The following is a 19,934-nucleotide window of genomic DNA, read 5'->3' as shown; positions in this document are numbered from 1 at the left end:
AGAGAACGAGAGGGTGTATATGAGAATGCAATGAATACTGAATATCTGGTTCCCCTCAGAAATGAGGAGCCATATGATGTACCCATGAGCAAAATAGCCAGATTTCTCTCTTTCTCTTTTGATCCAGATAGAATTCTGGAAGGGAAGGATGAGATAGAAATAAAGAAGGAAATATGTCCTTTGTTACTAACTTGCACCCACGCAGGAAGACAGGTTGTGGGTAGAGCGCAGCTGAGCCTCCATGACGTGTTAGATGTATGTTAAAAGGAAATATACGCTGAAACTGCAAGAAGTTGAGAAAAACGGGGAAAATGTAAGGTGTTATGCTAGCAAAAAGGTGTTAACCCCCCCCCTTGCTGGAAATTGTAGACATTAGAGAGTGAGATAAAAATATCTGTATTATGCTACCCACACATCCTAAAGGTATTTAACCTCTGTGCAGCTGTTAGAAGGTCACTTAGCTCCTTTGAGTCACTAGACTCAGCTAAGTGTTTTTGGCGCCTTTAATAAAGAACTGTTTGCTTCACCTAACCTGTGTGGTGCTGCTTTGTGGTGAATTTCCTGCAACAGTATCATACTCACTGTGGCCCCTCCTTTCCTCTTTGTTCAAGGTAGCTTACAATAATAGTTAATATATCCCAAGCTATAATAATAATATAATATATATAATAATATATAATATATATAATAATAGTTAATATATCCCGCCCTGAGCCTGCCTAGGCGGGGAGGGCGGGATACAAATAAAATTTAATAATAATAATAATAATAATAATAATAATAATAATAATAATAATAATAATAATAATAATAATAATAATAATACCAAAAGCAAAATAGCAAACTCTAAATCCCTCCCCCCTCCTCCCTTAAAAGATGTCTGCCATTCAAACCTCATCAACAGTTTTGGCAAACAGATAGGCCTTCTAGTGTGTCCTGAAAATCTCCAAGGAGGGGGGCCCCTCACACCTCCACAGGGAGCTCATTCCATGGATCCAAAGCCATGATGGAAAATGCTGGTTGATGCCAGAAAGGCCACCCCCAACTGCTGGAAAAGCCAACTGGAGGCTTTCTGATGCCCATAGTTGGTGCACAGGGACATATTGAAGGAGATGGTCCTTCAAATTTGTGGATTCCAGGTCATAAAGGGCTTAGTTATAACCAGCACCTGGGAACCAATGTAGCTGTTTCAAAATGGTCAACATTTGTTCCTGGTAGCTAATCCCTGACAGCAGTTGAGCTGCCACATTATGACAATTGTAGTTCCCAGGGCAGCTCCACATAGAACATGTTTCAGTAATGTAGCCATGAGGTTTCAGAAGCACAGGTAAGTGTACCCAGATCAGCTGAATCTAGGTGATGAGAAAGTTGGCAAATCAGATGCAGCTAATTGAAAGCGCTCCTGGCCACCATATCAACCTGCTTTTCAAACAGTAAGTCAGGGTCCATGAGCATCCCCAGCTCTTAACCTATGGTGAAAAAGTGATAGTTAATCCAACTAGGACAAGTAGATTCAGCCCTTTAGAATATCAGCCTTTCCAACTAGCATTACCTCTGTCTTGTCTACATTCTGCTTCACCTTGTTCTGCCTTTGCCACCTGACCACAGCTCGAACATTGGTTTGAAAACCTAGACAAATGCACCTGGAGATTTGGATAATGAAATCTAGTGTTGGGTGACATCTACATATTGATGACACCACACCCCAAAGGTCTGGACCATCTTATTCAGATATATATATATGCATACACACATATACACACACACAGTATTCCACTTATACAGTATACTGTGTCATATGCAAACAGGTCAGTCACCGTGCAAAATAAAGACACAAAATTGACATTAAAGAGCAACTTTCAGAAACCAGAGTGAGTACATTTGAATCTTCCAGGGCAGTGATATTGATCTCAAAGGAACATGAATCAATAACATAACTTTAGAGGGAAAATAAAGTACACAGCACACTGAATTAGATTTTTTTTAGAAAATTTATATACTGTCCCATTGGCCTTCAAGTGAGGTTCTGTTTTTCTTTTGCACAGTACACATTAAAATAGCTTAGCAAGTCTAGGAAGACAGTGGCGTTCTTTCACTGTTGTGCATAGAAGCCACTGTGTTGGTATTGTAAACATTTGAGCTTGTCTCACTGTTCACAATTTTTCTTTATACCCATGTATGCATCTATCCATCCATCTATCATCTATCTAGGGTTGAAACAACCTTGCTTCTGGCTCCACCTTAATATCTTCTGGGTCCACCTCCAAAGTCCCCAGATATTTCTTGAATTGGACTTGGCAACATCTATCTATCTATCTATCTATCTATCTATCTATCTATCTATCTATCTATCTATCTATCTATCTATCTATCTATCTATCTATCTATCTATCTATCTATCTATCTATCTATCTATCTATCTATCTATCTATCTATCTATCTATCTATTGCAACTGAGGACATACCATGTATTTGGTTAAGCACACAATAGTCCTTAAAGTTTATGCCCTAAGAAATGCCAGTATTTAAGATTACAAGACTCTTTTGCTTTGTTGTGATAGAGGGATATATTATTTATTACATAGACCAATACATTAACTCAGCAACTTTTTGGGAACTAAAATATACTGGATGCTAGCTATATAAGGGCATACACATAGACCAATACTTTAAAAGCGTAAATTGTCTTGATGAACACAAGAGAATCAGAAGATCCCTACTGGATCAGACCAATGGTCCATCTACTCTACCACTCTGTTTTCTACTGTGGGCAACAAAATGTTTCAGAAAAACTACAGCAGGGCCTTAAAAATCAATGAGATAACTACTACTCCCCCCCCCCCAACACATAGGGCTCCCAATCCTCAGGTTGGGGCATGGGATCCCCTGGTTTGGGGACCCTCCCCCCACTTCAGGATCATCAGAAGGCAGGGGGCGGAGAGGGAAATGGTCACTCCATTATTCCCTATGGAAATGGGCTCGGAGTGGGGGCTGTTTTTTGAGGTAGAGGCACAAAATTTTCAGCATGGTATCCAGTGCCTCTCTTCAAAACATCCTCCAAGTTTCAAAATAATTCGACCAGGGGGGTCCAATTCTATGAGCCCCAAAAGAAGGTGCCCCTATCCATTATTTCCAATGGAGGGAAGGTAAAAGATGTGTGGTCCCTTTAAATGTGATGGCCAGAACTCCCTTTGGAGTTCAATTATGCTTGTCAAACCCTTGCTGCTGGCTCCACCTCCAAAGCCCCCAGATATTTCTTAAATTGGACTTGGCAACCTTACCCTCACACCCCAAGCAGAATTCAGTATCTGGCCTTAGGTCCAAGAAAAGAAGATCATTATATTTATACTAAATTGCATGAAGGAGCATTTGTGGTAGTCTCTGGTTGCAGTTGATGGGGGTGCTCAGGTCCTAGAGGGGACAGAGAGGCAGAAGGTACAGGAAAAGGCAGCAGATGTCTGAAAGGACAGCAGGCCAAAGGAAGCATAGAGCTAAAACAGGAAGATTAGAAGACATAATAATGCAGAGATATGAGGCTGAAGAGAAGAATGCAAAAGGAAGATGGATAGTGAAGGGAAAAAATGAAACATGAAAAACACAGGACTTGCAGAAGTGATCAAGACTGAAGTTCACATATTGGCTTGAGGCAGTTTTCCACATTTTGATTTGCAGATTGTTAAAAATATCACATTAAGGTTACATTTCTAATAACTTACCATCAGCCTTGCTGCCCTCTTCCATCAAAAGCTTTACTATATTGAGAAATCCTTTCGCAGAAGCTAAGTGAAGGGGCCTGTCCCCAACTTCTCCACTCACATTCACATCAGCACCAAATTTCAGCAAGAGTCGGGTTACCTAACAATATTGTATTTGCTTGTGTTAAAATGGTAAGCAAGAAGAATATTTTCCACCCCAAAAAAAGTATGTAGAATGCTTCATCAATCATTTGGAATATACGTATCTTTTGTTATGAGGCAGTTGAACCCATTTATAATGAAACTACAAATCTACAGAACAGTGAATTTTTGAAGGTGCCAATTCCTTTCTTAAAGCAACACAGATGCATGGGGCTGGCCATAGGCACAAGCCCATTAGTTTAACTGACCTAAGTGGCAAATAAAGTAAATGCACATTAATTTGATACGTTCAAGCTAGATGCTCTTTCCTGAAAGCAGAAACCCTTATCATAAAAGTACCACATGTGGATTAGAATAATTTACATAACTGTGACTAGTTGCCCCACATGTGACCCATAGCATAATTTAAGAGTCTCAGCCTAAAAGGTCTTTTTTTAATGCAACTGTATGAAATATATATTTCAGCATTTCAGAAAAGCACACTATTACTGCAGCCGAACACATTACATTATTTTCAGTTGTTTGTACCTTTGGACTCTGCCTATTCTAAATCTCTTCAGGAAACAGCTCCCTGTTTTCATTTTAGAAGTCTATCAGTTACATGGAACCCATGCAGAAGTCATGCTTGAATAGAATCCAGTGCACAAATGATCCCACAATGGCATCAGGGGTTAGCATCAACAGACTCCTGCCAAGGCCTGTGACTCATCAGAGGTCATGACTAGCCAATGAAGTCTTGCTGTTCCTTTTCCAAGTCACTGCTTACCTTCATCTTCTGTTACAAGATATACAGTGTGTAGGAAAACAATTATAACACAGCACAGGAGTATCTGGTACCATTTTCTGGCCTTGTTCATTCTTCTTTGGTGGCAACTGGACAATACCTTTTCCCCAGAGAAGAGCTTGTTAACAGGTGATGGCGAGAACAGCAGTAAGGAACAGGTGAACCCACTGAGATTGTAGAGCATGTTGTTCAAGTCTCCCTTTCCTCAAAAATCAGTGTTCTATTGAAGATGTGCAAAGTATGCTGGGGTGTGGGTCTTATATTGCCTGAAGATATGCAGGTATCCAAGAGTCAATCCCCATCATACAATTAAACACTGTGAAAGATAATTAGTTGGGTCTTGTAAGTAAGACCATTGTGGATGTGTAATGGTTTGGGAAAGGCCTATGGCTGAAATAACAAGAACACTTTGGCAGATGTATATTTCAAGTCAGTGGGAATTCACAAATCTCAGTATCTAATTCCCAACTGTGCTCCCTATGTGCAGATACTTATTTCTGCAGATAGGGACACATGGAGGGTAAAGAGATTTTTCTCAACACTTGGGCCACTCCCAGATGTGCTGAAAAATCATATGGGGGACATTTAAATTCCCCCCAAACTAGGAGAGCATTCCCTGCACATGCGCAAAGAATGCACTTATTGATGAGAACTGTGGTGGAGGTAGGAAATGGCAGCGGCAAGGGAGGCTGGAGGCTGGGAGCCACATTGCTCACTGCTGCTGTTGGAGGGAAGCCTTGGTGGGCTGGTCGGCTCAGAGCCACATAGGACTCACTGCTATTGCCATTGTTGTGGGGGGAGGAGAAGCTTTGGCAGGCCAGACAGAGCCACATGGGAGTCACCCCCATTGCTGCTGTTGTGGGGAGGGGGGAGAAGCTTCAATAAACTGGGAGGCTGGGAGCCATAGAGGACTCACCACCATTGCTATTGTGAGGGGGAGGGGGAGTTTCAGCAGGCCAGGCAACTGGGAGCCACATTGGGAATACCCCTGTGAGTATTGCAGGCCCTACTTGTTAAATCTGAATGAGATATAAAGCTAATGCCTATTCTGATTCCTGCAGTGTAACCTAATCTGTATTACAGATGGCTGTGGGATTTTGAGAGAGATTGAGAGAATTTTCTTTGGTATCATTATGAGTTCACCAGTGATCAAAAGATTAAATTAACCACTTTAAGTCTTCTGACCACTGGTGAACTAATAACGATACCAAAAAAATTTCTCTCCATCTCTCTCTAAACAAGTGAAAATAGCCGACCAACACAGATGTGTTCACACAAGGCTTGCCATTTTCCTGACAGGGATGGGAGGATCTCACATACCCAGCTCCAATTTTCTACTACTGCTTCTACCACTGATGGGAGAAAAATAATTTAAAATATCACTGTTGGGGATTGGTATGTTGTCACTTCTAGGGAAAACCACAAAGTGACTTCAGCAAGGTCTAAGAATCATTAGAAACTCTCTGGTGATTTCTAGAGAGATGTGATGTCACTTCTGGATTTTTTCTGGAAGTGACATCACACTTTCACCTAGGAGCACTCATCCATGTCCCTCACCCCTCCAGGTTGCCAGCTGTCAGGGAACCCTAGTTCACACATGCATGTTCATCACTTGAGGAATGTTGTATGAGGTGATAACATTTAAGGCAATCAGTAGATGAAATACCACAGACCAAACTTTCACATTATTTCCAATCTCTGAGATGCTCAGGAGAAAGCCAAGCACATAAATATGTTAAATAAATGGATTGTTTACTATTTCTACATGATTTTTATGCATGTATGAACAATATCTGTCTGTCCTCTTTGTGAAGCAGGGGTTGACAATTCCTGCATATTATAAATATTCCCACAAGTTTGTCAAATCCTTTCAATTGATTTACCTGCTCATGGCCATAGTAGGCTCCAATATGTAAAGGAGTGAAAAAAACAGCATCTTGAACATTGACATATGCCCCATGTTGCAGAAGAATATCGACAGCCTGGAAGGAGACCAAAAAGGAAATATCCCAATTAAAAGTTTTGTACATCAACATGCAGCAATATTACATCTACAATTTCTACCAGAAGAACTGATCAAGATACCTTTAACAAATACTACATGTCACTATGTTGCCCTATGCTGGGAAATGCCTTTCTCAGTAAAAAGGAGGGGAAAAAAACTAATTTGCAAAAGCAGGCACTCAGAACTGTCAGTTCAAAATAACCTTTAATTTTTTTGAAACCTGGAAAACAAGCAGCAGCAGAATACCACATTTTTAAAAAAATACAAAATATCCTTTAATTAAAAATACATTCCACTAAACTGTGAGACTCAGTTTCTTCTGACTACAAAGGCTATTGGACGATGAAGAGCCTTCTTTTGAAATAAATACTACTGAATGGTTTCTTTTTAATGCATGCTTTTAGATCCATCAAGAAGGTCAGCATTATAATGAAAATGGCTCTAAACTTATGCATTATTTGTCTGTTTAACTGTGCTTAAAACTCAGATGTGAATGATTTCTGCCCCATGGAATATTTAGTTTAGACTATAATATTCCTTTCATTGACAGATGAGGAGCAATTTTTATTCACCCATTGCTAAGGCAATCCACAAAGCCTGGCTCCTATGCAAGTCCATTAATTTAGATTCATATAAATGTAAGCATTGCTTACAGATCTGCCAACACTTCTTTCCTCAAATTCCAACACCCTCCAACACTCAGGAAAATGTTCGTGATTTGACCAGCACTTTATATTGTTTTCAATTTTATTACAAATGCTTTGTGCATGCATGTTCTGTTACCGATTTCCCACTACTGTCCCCTGACCAGTGTTACCTCTAAGTTGAGTTAATGTGAGCTAGCTGCCTATTTTTTTAGCCTCTGACTCACGCATTTTTGTCTTAGTTCAGGAAAAATGGCCCCAGAGCAAACTAATTTATGCAGTAGCTCACAACTTTAATGCCAGTAGCTCACAAAGTAGAATATTTTCTCACAAAACTCCACAGCCTAGAGAAAGTATTGTCCCTAACTTGTATGATGTCTGCCCAACTCTCCCAAAAGCAAATATCAGTATCTAATCCTCAACTTGCCCCCATCTGTTGTTACTTAAATCCAGAGACTGGAGCCATGGACATACAAGACAGATATTTCTACAAACCTGAGAAAAACCTCAGGGTTGCTGAAAAATTGGATTTTTTTTTTTAATTACTGGTCCCCCGTGGACATGTTAGGCACCTACAACAGTATTGCTAGTTGAAAACTTGGTTTCTGTCCGTAAAAGGCAAGGACCTTTTCAGGGTAGTTTTGGCTTTTGAGGGAAGACTCACTGAAACTAAGTCTGGCAGCAACCAGGAGACACTTGATACCCCATGAGTTCCATGATTTGCTCAGGACTTTTTGCTCAGGAGTGAAAATCACTACAGTATAGTGATTAGAGTTTCAGACTAGGATCTGAAAGATCCAGATCTAAATTGTCACTCTGCCATGGAAGCTTGCTTGCGTGACCTTGGGGCGCTCACTTAGTCTCATCATAACCTACCTCACAGGGTTGTTCTGAGGATAAAATAGAGGAGAGGACGACGATATGAGCTACTTTGGGTGCTGTTGGGGACAAAGCTAGGGTATAGATGAATCAAATAACCAGTAAAACTGAAAACTAGGGGAACAGGGGATGTTGATGGGTTTGAAGAAGAGAAGGAAGCAAGGAAAGGGGATAGGATACAAGGACTGGCAGGAGAAGGGAAAGATGAAACACTGAGGGGAAAAGATATATTGGAAAATGAGATGACCCCCAAAAGTCCTTCTAGGTTCCCTGCTTGTTAACTTACAAAAGAGATGTTTTTTTTGCTTTATTGTCTCTGTCTGGGGTGGGGGAGGGGACAGGACACTATGAAGTTTGCTTGTTTAATATTCCAGCTTTGTGCACTTTGTTCACATGCCTCTGAAATAGAAAAATGTTAATTTGACTGGAGTGTTCTAAATTGGATTACAAATAGTCTGCACAACTGCCTGGGAACTGTAGTTTGATTCATCTTGGGGAATGCCAACAATTGACTGTACAGGCACAAAATCATAATACCTTAAGGTTGCCAGGTCTGACTCAGGAAGTATGTGGAGATTTTGAGGGTGGAGCCAGGAACAAAGTTGTGATAAGCATATTTGAACTCCAAAGGGAGTTCTGGCCATCACATTCAAAGGGATTATGCTCCCTTTAAATGCCTTTCTTTCATTGGAAATAATGGATGGGGGCACCTTTGGGGGGGGGGCTCATAAAATTAGATCCCCTGGCCCAACCTTTTTGAAACTTGGAGGGGGGTTGAGGAGAGGCACCAGCAATTATGCTGCAAATTTGATGCTTCTAGCTAAAAAAAACCCACCACCCCCAGCTTCACATACCCATGGATAACTTCTCCACTATACCCTATAGGGACCGGCCTCCCTAGGGTATAATGGAGTGCCCAGCAGACATTCAATGCCCCCCACTTCCTGATAACCCTAAAGCGGATGTAGGACCTCCAAACCAGGGGATCCCCTGGCCCTAACTGGGAAATGGCAAAACGTAGATGTTTTTAAATTATCTATGACCTACTCATGAGGACCCTGGGGCATATATATATATATATATATATATATATATATATATATATATATATATATATATATATATATATATATATATATGCCCCAGGGTCCTCATATATAGACCAGTTATACATAGAACAGACCAGTTAATTATGGGCATATACTTACTTGACTTGCCAAATTCAGCCAGCTGCTCAGACTCAAAATCATCTGCTCAGATTCAAAACTGTGTAACATACTGCTCATTTAAAAATGTGATTGAATTATCACTGTAAAGATAAAGTGGGCTGGACTAGCATGGGTGGAATGGGAAATAAAAACAGCCCTAGAAAAATGGTTTATGAATAATCCCCCTGCATGCTCCTAGTCAGGTTTAAGAGCTGAGTTTAGTAGGTCCATGAATGAACTATCCTTCTGTTAAGAGGCTCCTTCACATTAGCTCTTATTTTATGTATTTTATGGGACAGATGTATTTTATGAGACACTTTCCATGTTCTCTATTTTAACACACACAAGCAATAATTCTTAACAGAAGGAAAGTTCACCCATGGAGCTTGCAGCTGCATTAATTGGGTCCTCAGAAACCAACCTTTCACAACTGCCCAGTTTCTTTTCAAGCATCCAATTGCATTTATTAGCAATCTGACCTTTGCTCCTTCCTACTTGTGGGCTTTCTCCCAAGGTTTCATGGAAGACAGTTATCAAAGTCTTTGATGATACAAGCAAATTATGTCCACTTCTACAAGAGATAATCATTTGAGGCTTCTGAAGGCTAAGAGAGTATGTCAACAAATACTTTAGCTCTAGAGAAAAAGGCCCAGCAACGACTATACTACTTAAGACTCTTAAGATCACTACAACTGTCAGGGAGTCTGCTGGTTGCCTTTTATCGTAGTTCCATTGAGAGCATTTTATCTTATTGCCTCTGCGCGTGGTTTGGGAGCTGCACGGAAGCAGAGAGAAGGGTGCTCCAAAGAGTGACGAGAAGAGCACAAAAGATTTGTGGATGTTCTCTCCCCTCATTGGTGGATCTGTATAATATGGCATGTAAAAGGAAGATACAAATGATCCTAAGGGACCATACACATCTGGGCCATTTGCTTTTTGAGATCTTACCGTCAGGTAGACGATATAGAGTGTTGAAGGCTAGGACAAACAGATTTAAGGACAGTTTCTATCCAAGTGCTGTGGTTAGGTTAAATGCAGGGTTATGAAGGATTATCTGTTTTAGATGTATTTAATGGTTTAAATGGTTTTAATGGTTTTATGAATGTTTAATGGTTTTATGAATGTTTATTTAATGGTTTAAATGGTTTTAATGGTTTTATGAATGTTTATCCGTTTTAGATGTATTTAAATGGTTTAAATGGTTTAATGGTTTTAGATGTATTTAAATGGTTTATGAATATGTGTGTTTGATGTGTTGGTATGTTTGTGGAAGAGCACCTCATTTCGTTGCTCTCTTTTTGTTGAGAACAATGACAATAAATTCATCTATCTATCATCTATCTATCTATCAAATGCTGCATATGATAAACTAAGGATTTTTCCTCTTGGGTAAAACAGATAAGAAATCTTCTAACAAAATGTAATGAATTATTATTGACTTTCTGGCAGGTGAAATTAAAATGAGAAAGACAGCTTTGACAATCAAGCCATATACATGAGAAAAAGCCACCTTGTATCCCAATGTCAACACATCTAAAGAATCTTGGATGCTTTTCTGAACATCTTTTTAAAAATTAAGTCATTCAACCCCAAACATGATGAACTCTGAGTACTGGCCTAATTATTTCCAATTTAGTAGATAGTGATATAATCAGGCATGTCCTCTAGATATGATTTGCTCAGAAACTGGCACGATGTGTTAACTCCTTGCTGCTCTATAAGCATTTCAGACTGTGTAAACGATCAGGCAAGACAGCTGCCATGAAGGCAAATCTGAACTGTTGTGAAATTGGCCACCTGACAGATGTAAGATAGAATGAATGGAGTTATTTACTGAAGAATAAGGTTTAATGAAGTATTGTATGCAATCTTTCTTTTTCAGGGTGTAGTGGGAGAAAAAGACAAAATTAAGGGAAGCTGCATGTGTTCAGCTGGTTTCATGGAAATGCTAAAATGAAGATCATGAAATCAGTACTGAGAGATGGTACAAATATCCTGCTATATAAAGACGGCAGACATTTTGAAACAGAGGGGATTGTCCATCTATTTCATTGGTTGCTTAAGTGGTTGGTCATGGAATTAGTTTTGGGAACAACTGACTACAATTTGTTTTATGGCACCAATATGAATACATATTTGATCTCAGAAGGAATTCCCTAGGGGAGCAACATTCCAGTCAGCCCATGGAACATATAAAATCATGATGATTTTGGGGCTGGGGCCGAGAAACATTAAGGGAACCTGGAGGAAATCTTTGCTTAGGTACCTTTATGGCCCTTAGCAGCCCTGGCTGATATAACTGAGTATCTTTCAAATACCTCATTTTCACAATCAAATGGGGGGAAATTCTTCTACATTACTCTTATAAATAATAAAATACGTGTGTGTCTATGAAAGACAGAGGTGTAAAAATAGTAACACAAATAGAATGAAAATTACTACTATCAGCACTACACCAACTTATTAAAGATCCTACAAATCAATTGTTTATCACATTTCAAAAAAAATCTAGGATATATTCAGTCTCTCTACTTATTGGCAACTGTGTGCTAAAAATATTGGGCTGGACCCTTCAAGTCTTTTCAACTAACAGTTGAGTCTTTCCTCAGCACAGCTGGGAAGCTCTGGCAACAGAAGAATGGGATTTTAGAATCAAGCCCATTACATTTTTAAACCCATAATTCTTTCTGTGAATACAACTAGTTTAAATGGATCTTTAATTGCATTCTGAATTCCTTATGCAATGTTTCATACATTTACAGCTTCCTTTATTGCTTGGGCCGTCATGTTAACAGCTGAACAAACTACATTTTCTAAAACAAACACATCTAATATCAAATTACATAACAAATGTTTGGGGAGGGATAGTGGCTCAGTGTTACAGCATCTGCTTGGTAAACAGAAGATCCCAGGTTCAGTCCCCGGCATCTCCAACTAAAAAGGGTCCAGGCAAGTAACGTGAAAAACCTCAGCTTGAGACCCTTGAGAGCCTCTGCCAGTCTGAGTAGACAATACTGACATTGATGGACCGAGGGTCTGATTCAGTATAAGGCAGCTTCATATGTTCAGATGAAATATTTATGTATGAGCCTAGTGGCACTGAACTGGAACATTCATGTCAATGCACTTCAATCAATATTTTATATCACTGATTTTTAAAACTAGTTTAAAAAGCTGTTGAGCAAAAGCACCAAGGTAATTGTTCCATCAGTAGGGATGGGCACAACCTGGCTCATGAATTAAAGTTATTGATTAATTTTGGCCGGTTCATGCTTTGTGAAGGCAGGTCACCCAGCATGAATGTTCCATAACTTTTCAAGCTGTTTGTGAAGGTTCATGACAGTTTGTGAGAAGAGGCAATCCCAGACAGACTGTCTCTGCTTAACCAAAATATATACAGAACTTCAAAGCAACAATTTGGAAGGCATGCAGAGGAGCATCTGGGAGAAGTCCCCTGCAACTTTGATTTCTCTAGCTTGCACAGTATCTATTCTATACACTCCTGAACCTTGGTTATTTTAACAGGGGTTGACCTTGCAATGGCTTTCCTCTTTCCCCCGTCTCAAATCCAGAAACTACAGAGGTCCTTTGCCTGAGTTGCGATGGTCTGGGCAGGGAAATCCCCTTCCCAGCATTTGATGGTACACCACTAACAATAGCGTACAAGGTCAGAAGCTTGGGGGTGTTGCTGGAGTCTGCCTTGACAATGAAGGCCCAGATAGAAGCCACTGCTAAATCAGCATTTTTCCATCTTAGGCGGGTGAAGCAGTTGGTCCCCTTCCTTGAGTGCGGCAACTTGGCAACAGTGATCCATGCAACGGTCACCTTGAGATTGGACTACTGTAATGCCCTCTACTTGGGGCTGCCCCTGTCTCGAATCTGTAAACTGCAGCTAGTGCAGAACACGATGGCCAGGCTGCTACTAGGCTTCCCAGGTGGGAGCACTTACAGCCGGGACTGCAGGAACTGCACTGGCTGCCAATAGTATACCGGATTCACTACAAGGTGCTGGTTATCACCTTTAAAGCCCTATATGGTCTAGGACCTGCCTACCTTAAGGACCGTCTCTCCCCACATGTTCCCCAGAGGGTACTTAGATCTGGATTTCAAAATCTTTTCACAATCCCTGGGCCGAGGGAGGCCAAACTAAAGACCACTAGAGAGACAGCCTTCTCGATAGCAGCCCCCTACTGGTGGAACCAACTGCCAGAGGTAATGAGGGCCTTGCGGGATCTCGCCCAGTTGTGCAAGGCTTGTAAGACCACTCTCTTCCGGTTGGCTTTTAACTGATGCTGAGCCTTGTACTGTTGGGAAATAGAAGAAATACTGTTGCCATTGAAACTATATAACATCAAAGAGGCTAGCACCAAATCATTTTTGACTGTTTTAATTACTGAATGTGAAATTTTATAATATTGTATGGATTTTAATTGTTGTTGTGGTTTTATGCTGTGAGCTGCCCTAAGCCTGCCTCAGCAAGGAGGGCAGGATATAAATCAAATAAAGTAAAGTAAAGGTAACAGGCACAGGTTCAGGAGGATCTGTATAGAATGGATTCTGCACAAGCTAGAAACACCAAACTCACAGGGATCTCAGGCTGACTCTCCTCTACTTGCCCTTCAATTTGATGAGGATTGGATTTATGGGGTCCAAGTTATGGTGTTTATAGTATGCCATTATACTATCTCATTAACTTTATGAACATAACTAGTTTGTGAGGTGGCTAAAAATTTGTGATGTCCATGGTTTGCAAAGAGGCACATCACAAACCACGAACCAAACCATACTGCATTTTCCTGGTCCATGCCCATTCCTGGTCACCAGGCAAGTAAGAGTGGGCAACCTAAGAACAGTTCATTTACCAAAGCATAACTTGCCCATTACTGCACAGTATAAAAAGCAACATATACCAGAAAGCTCAGTGAAACTTTGAGCAGAACACTGAGGAGACCCAGGGGCTCAACTCTCATGTAAATTAGGAGTTTTACCATATTAAATTTGAATTTCTATTGCAATGTTTGCAAATTTCAAGGCATCCTTTGCCCAGAAAGAGGAGCCACCAGACGGAAGTCTGCTGTTACCTGATTCCCGCTGAGCTACAATACCATCTTTTGAGCCATCTACCATACCCATCAATGTGTCAGAGAGCAGACCAACAGTATATAAGCAGACAGGGTCCCCAATCTGTGATTTTTACACCTTACAAAGAGAAATCAGCAACATATCTATCTAAGAAGTATAGATATTTTAAAAACACCTTCATGTTTTGCAGCTGAGGCATAAATATTTCAGACTGTTTACTCTTTTACTTGTATTTCAATATACGTAATTTTTAGGGAAGGGATGTTAAGAGTTCTATGACCATATGAAGCTGCTTTATATTGAATCAGACCAATAATCTATCAGATTATACATTTCCTACTCCAGTTGGTAGTGGCTCTCCAGGATCTCAGGCAGAGGTATTTTACATTGCCTACTAACTGATCTGTTTAACTGGAGGAGCTGAAGACTGAACCTGGGGCTTTCTGCATGCAAAACAGATGTGCTCTCCTCCCATCTATGTATATCAATTAAGTTCTGTTTAATATAGACAAAATAATTCTCAGTAGTTTTAGATATATTCAAGGGAGAAGGCAAACTTCAGAATCTGGACATTTGAATATCCAAACTGAGATAATCAACTGAATCAAATGAGGCAGCCAATGTTAGCGTATACCTTACCAGAAAGATACATTATTTATCTATCACTGAAAAGGAATGTCATGTCCTTCACAAAATAATTAAATGGAAATATGCAAATAGTTTCATGTTTTGAGTTCTATGGAATTTATGCCACATCATTGGATGCCAGCATTTAGCTTTTGTTATTTATTGGCCATAAATGCCTGCATTTAATTTTTATAGGAGTCCACTCTTCGTGAGGTAGTCTGCTACTCTTAGCGTCAGGCAGAGACGCAATGTATCACATCGCATTTGTCCATATTCTTTTTTTCTTTGTGGATTCTGTTATTTTAGCCTTTTGCTATGCCTGTAGGTGATATGACAGCAAAACATTGTATCTTATAAAATGTTGAATAGATCTCACATTCTGAGTTCCATCCAGCATTTTATTTACCAACTTATTATTGAAATAGGCCCTGATTATTCCCTTGGCACTTGTGCAAATAGTCTACACAGCATGCTGCTGCAATACTTTTTTATAAACAATCTTTTCTCTCTCATATGACAGTGAGATATGGTGAAGGAAAGTTTTCATAGTTTCTTCATATTTGTCCAGACTTTCTTATTTTATTTCATTTTACATATATCTTCTAATACCCTACTACTAATCACTTTCTGTTTCCCTGAATTGTGAGCTTTCATTTTGAATATTATTTTTTTGTCCTGATACTTTGTAACTGTGTATAATACATCTTAGTCACAAGTCTAATGTTGTTTGTTGGAAAAGATGGGTAAGACTGTGAAGCAGCTGGATCCTGAAATTCTGAAGTAGCCAGATTTAGCATCTGGTTAAAGAAACTAACAGATGAAATTCACTAGGCAGCTTCTCTGACAACCAAATGAATAGATCTGATGACGTGTTCAAAATAAAATTTAGAGGGGAGCAGCAGTGAAAAAATGTTGTGCATGAGTCAGAAAACAGGCTACATTTGATATCTGTCCACATAATAGAAGTTTGCATATTGTTAAAGAAGCAGAATTACATGGAGATTTGGGTTGAATCAGTTGCCCAGGAAGTAAAGCTCAAACACTGAAGATCACAGAATGTCATACGAAGTCCATCAGACCTCTTAGTTGATTTGTCTGTAGTAGATCACATTAAAAACTGATGCTTTGGTTCCATTTACTCTGCTTATTAATGGCCATGGCCATAACCTGTGCTAATTTTGTTCTTTCACTGAACTCTTTTTAAATTCTGCATGCAGCAATAGGCACTACAACTGCCTATAAAACTCTTCCAGTCCTGAAAGCTTCCATATTGACCATTATTTCTTGCTGTCTCACATGCCTTGGACAATTTCTCAGAATAAATTTGTAAAGCAACCTCCCACTCTTATTTCAAATCCTTCCTCAGTCTTCACTGAAACATATATGTGTAGTGTTGTTTATATTCATGTCCTGTCAGTCTTTACATTCTGTCTCAATTTAGATAGCAAGATCCTCAGGTCATGGGTTTGTCTTCTTGTATTTTGCTTATCCTAAAGTTGTAGATGCATCTATAGAAATAATAGAAGTGATAATGTTGGTTTTTAATGGCCTTTAGACGGTTGTATGCTCAAGTCCCAGACTAAACACAAATGGTGATTTATTTGACTAACTTGACTAGTCTATCAAATCCAATCTGTATTCTTTTGAAGGACAACTAAAAGAATTTGAAAAAACTGGAGGGAAGAACAAAAGGCTAGAGGGCCAAATTTCAAAGTAAGATCTGTAGGGTATAGTGTCTTCTCTCTCTCTAGAATGTAATGAACATAATACAATTTAATTGCTTTTGTTAAAAGACCTAAAAGCTGAAAAGGTAAATTAGAGCTCATCTTGCTATAACTTTAATGAAACACATGTATAATTGGGTCAACATTTTTTCCTCCAAGCCAACTAACTGCAATTAAAATTTAAAGAACCTAGACTCCTTCATTGAAATAACTATTTGAAACCTGGGAGTTGTAAATTAATCTGTCTAGTTATCCAAAAATAAAAATGTATTAGCAGAGACCACACTCAATTCTCTTCTTCGATAATTATGTGTTTTAACAAAGGAGAAATAATGGCAAAGAGTTATAAGATGCTGTGTGGATATGAATGCAAAATGCGGCATTGACAATCAATGTTGATAAAGAGAGAGAAAGAACTGAAAGCAGTTAGGGCCGGGACACCCACACAGAAGTAAAGTTGGATCTCCTAAAAGAATTTCCTCAGGATTGCTCTTGCCTCTGTACACTTGCAAGCAGTATAAACAGAAGACTACATGCAATGAGCAGAATTATGTCAGCTCCCTAAGGCTTCTATCATTATAAGAAACACAGATTTTGGCTAATTTTGTCTAATTTTGGCTAACATGTTGCATCCTTCATGCCCAGTCTGAAAAATGGCTGCTTATAGGACGTTCATCATTATTATTGAAATGGAATCTCATTTTTCTACCATATGAGCTAATCTGCACAAGACATATATCAACATTCTGCAGTTACTGAAACATACTAATGTCACTTTTGTACCTCCAGTGTCAGGGAAGGGGGTGGCTTGTAGGTTAGCACCCTAACAGTTTCAACTTTTTTATTTACATATTTAAAAGTTGCAGAGAGATGTTTGAGAAATGATGAGCAAATAGCAAAATGATTAGAAATAAAAATGCACAAAAAAACAAATGCACATTTTAACCTTTCCCACTCATCAACCATATTTTTCTCAGCCTTCCTTCAAAGAGTTCAGAACTGCATACATGGTCCCATCTTCCATAAGAAAATAACTACCATGTGAAGTAGGTTAGGTTGAAAGCAAGGTAGCCTCAGTTCAGACATCACATAAAACTGTTTTATTTTAACTACACTAAGCTGGTGAAACCCCTCTGGGCTGGGGGGCGGGAGTGGGCTTTTGGTAGTGAGTGATTCGACTGTTAGGGACATAAAGAGAGAAGGGTTTGTGACAGATGTTTTGACCACATGGTGCAAAGGTTGATAGGTTAATAGTGCTGGGGAGAAGTCAGAAGTCATGGTGTATGTTGATACCAATGACTATGGGACATGTAATCATGTGGCCCTGAAGGAAAAAAAATAGATCACTACGCACAAAGTGAAAAGTAATGACTTCAAGTTGCATTCTCAGAATTGCTACTTGTTCCATGCAGAGACAGCTAGACATGCATAGATCAGGGTTTTCATTAATGAAGTGGTGCCGAGGAGAAGAGCTTAGTTTTGTTAGGCACTGATGAACTCTCTGGAACAAACTGAAACTGTACAGGCTTCCTGTTCCGGCATCAGCTCAGCAAGGTGGGGGTAATCGCAGCTCTTGTGAACTCCCTGTATTGAGCAGATTGAGGGGGTCTGGGATGCCCAGATACCTGAGGGGACCCCTGGAAGAGGAGCCCTGACAGCATGGGAAACGACATTCCCAGGGATTTCGTTGGTGGGCGAAGCCTGGTTCTTTGTCTATCCTGAAGCCTCACTGCGGCAATCACCATTTTGTATGGCACTAGCTATGTCTACCGGTAACAAAATACTTTCTTCTAATTGTCTTTCTACTTCAACTAACGAACTATACCTTGCAAGTAAGTTCACTCTGGAATGTAACCTATCAACTAAAGTCCTATTATAAAACCAAATTTGACTGCTCAAAAGAAGAGAAGGAGGCTAAAAGACCCCCCTTCCCCGCCACAAGAGAGGTTTCTAAAATTATAAGAACAAGCTTATAACAATTGTATTTCAAGTAAAAGGAATTGGACTGAGTATATAGTTGTGGATAGATCTGGTTTAAAATTAATAAGTGACAATTGGACTACCAACATGCTATACAAAGCTTGATCAAAGGTGGAATGTGACTTTATATGAGAAAAGCTGGATTTCTGGATTTTCAACCTAGCACTCTGAACTTATTCTCTGATTTCTACTATCATACTGACTATAACAGCAGGAAAGAGACGAATAATTCAAAAGATTCTATGGCTGCTATACTCTCCATAAGGCAGGGACTTGGTCATTTAGCGGAATTGGTAAAGGAACAGATGGGGAAATTCCTGGAGAATTGTAAAGCAATGGAAAATATGGAAAATATACAAGAACAGAGGTATCAAGAAGCACAAAATCTGCCTGAGAAGAGGGCAAAAGTGAAACGACAATTGCCTGAGATTGCCTTGCCTGATTTTAAAATGAATGCAGTTTAAGTACTTATGCAGGAGAAACAAAACCTACAGTTCACTGAGACAAAGAAAGGGGGGAATAACATCAATTCGGCTCCAAAGCTTTTTGTAAAAATGCTCAGCAATGAAAGGGAAAAATCAGCCGACTCAATTAAAATCTACAGCCTCAGAGCAAGTCCAACAACAAGGATTATGACTTGGAAGGCTTTCAGGAAGAAGAAAATATAAACTCTTACCATACAGTGGCTTGACATGAGCATAATATTATGGATCTGACATAACATCTTGGAATGGATATTCTGATTTTTGAACTAGAGGTTCTTCATTTTTATTCAAACTATAAGAAGATATTATAAGACTATTCCCTAACAGGCACAATATTATGGGACTTAATTTTGAATCCCCCCCCCTTTTTTTTTTGAGGGACTCTTCAAACCTAAAGCAGGATTATTTGGTTTTTTATTTTTCAAATTGAATGGGCAGCTTGTTTTGGTTTTGTGTGATTTTCTGCAAAGCTCAAAATCATAATGAAGTTTAACAATCTCTTGCTTAAAAAGAGGGGTTTTAATGACTCTAACAACTTGTAAAATTTTGAAAATTTAAATATGCGCTAATGTAAGGCTAAAAAGTTAATCTGTTTAATTAGATTTTGGACTATTGTAGCTAGAATTACATACATACATATATGTAAGCAAAGGGTGTAC

The 19,934-nt window shown here is 39.3% G+C and overlaps 1 protein-coding gene across 2 annotated transcripts in view; it reads right to left on the bottom strand.

Annotated features, from left to right (window-relative positions):
* The window catches only part of TNNI3K (TNNI3 interacting kinase), a 342,231-nt gene that overhangs the window by 247,511 nt on the left and 74,786 nt on the right, over positions 1-19,934 (bottom strand). For both annotated transcript variants that reach the window (XM_060232023.1, XM_060232024.1), the window contains exons 6-7: positions 6,525-6,623; positions 3,717-3,855 (exon numbers count right to left, since the gene is read on the bottom strand). In XM_060232023.1, the coding sequence (XP_060088006.1) occupies positions 3,717-3,855; positions 6,525-6,623 (238 nt within the window). The remainder of the gene's footprint in view (positions 1-3,716; positions 3,856-6,524; positions 6,624-19,934) is intronic.

This window comes from Heteronotia binoei, chromosome 2, assembly GCF_032191835.1.
Source record: "Heteronotia binoei isolate CCM8104 ecotype False Entrance Well chromosome 2, APGP_CSIRO_Hbin_v1, whole genome shotgun sequence".
In the NCBI taxonomy this organism is placed as follows: domain Eukaryota; kingdom Metazoa; phylum Chordata; class Lepidosauria; order Squamata; family Gekkonidae; genus Heteronotia; species Heteronotia binoei.
Note: the sequence above shows the minus strand (reverse complement) of the source record. Positions and strands in the feature narration are given on the sequence as shown.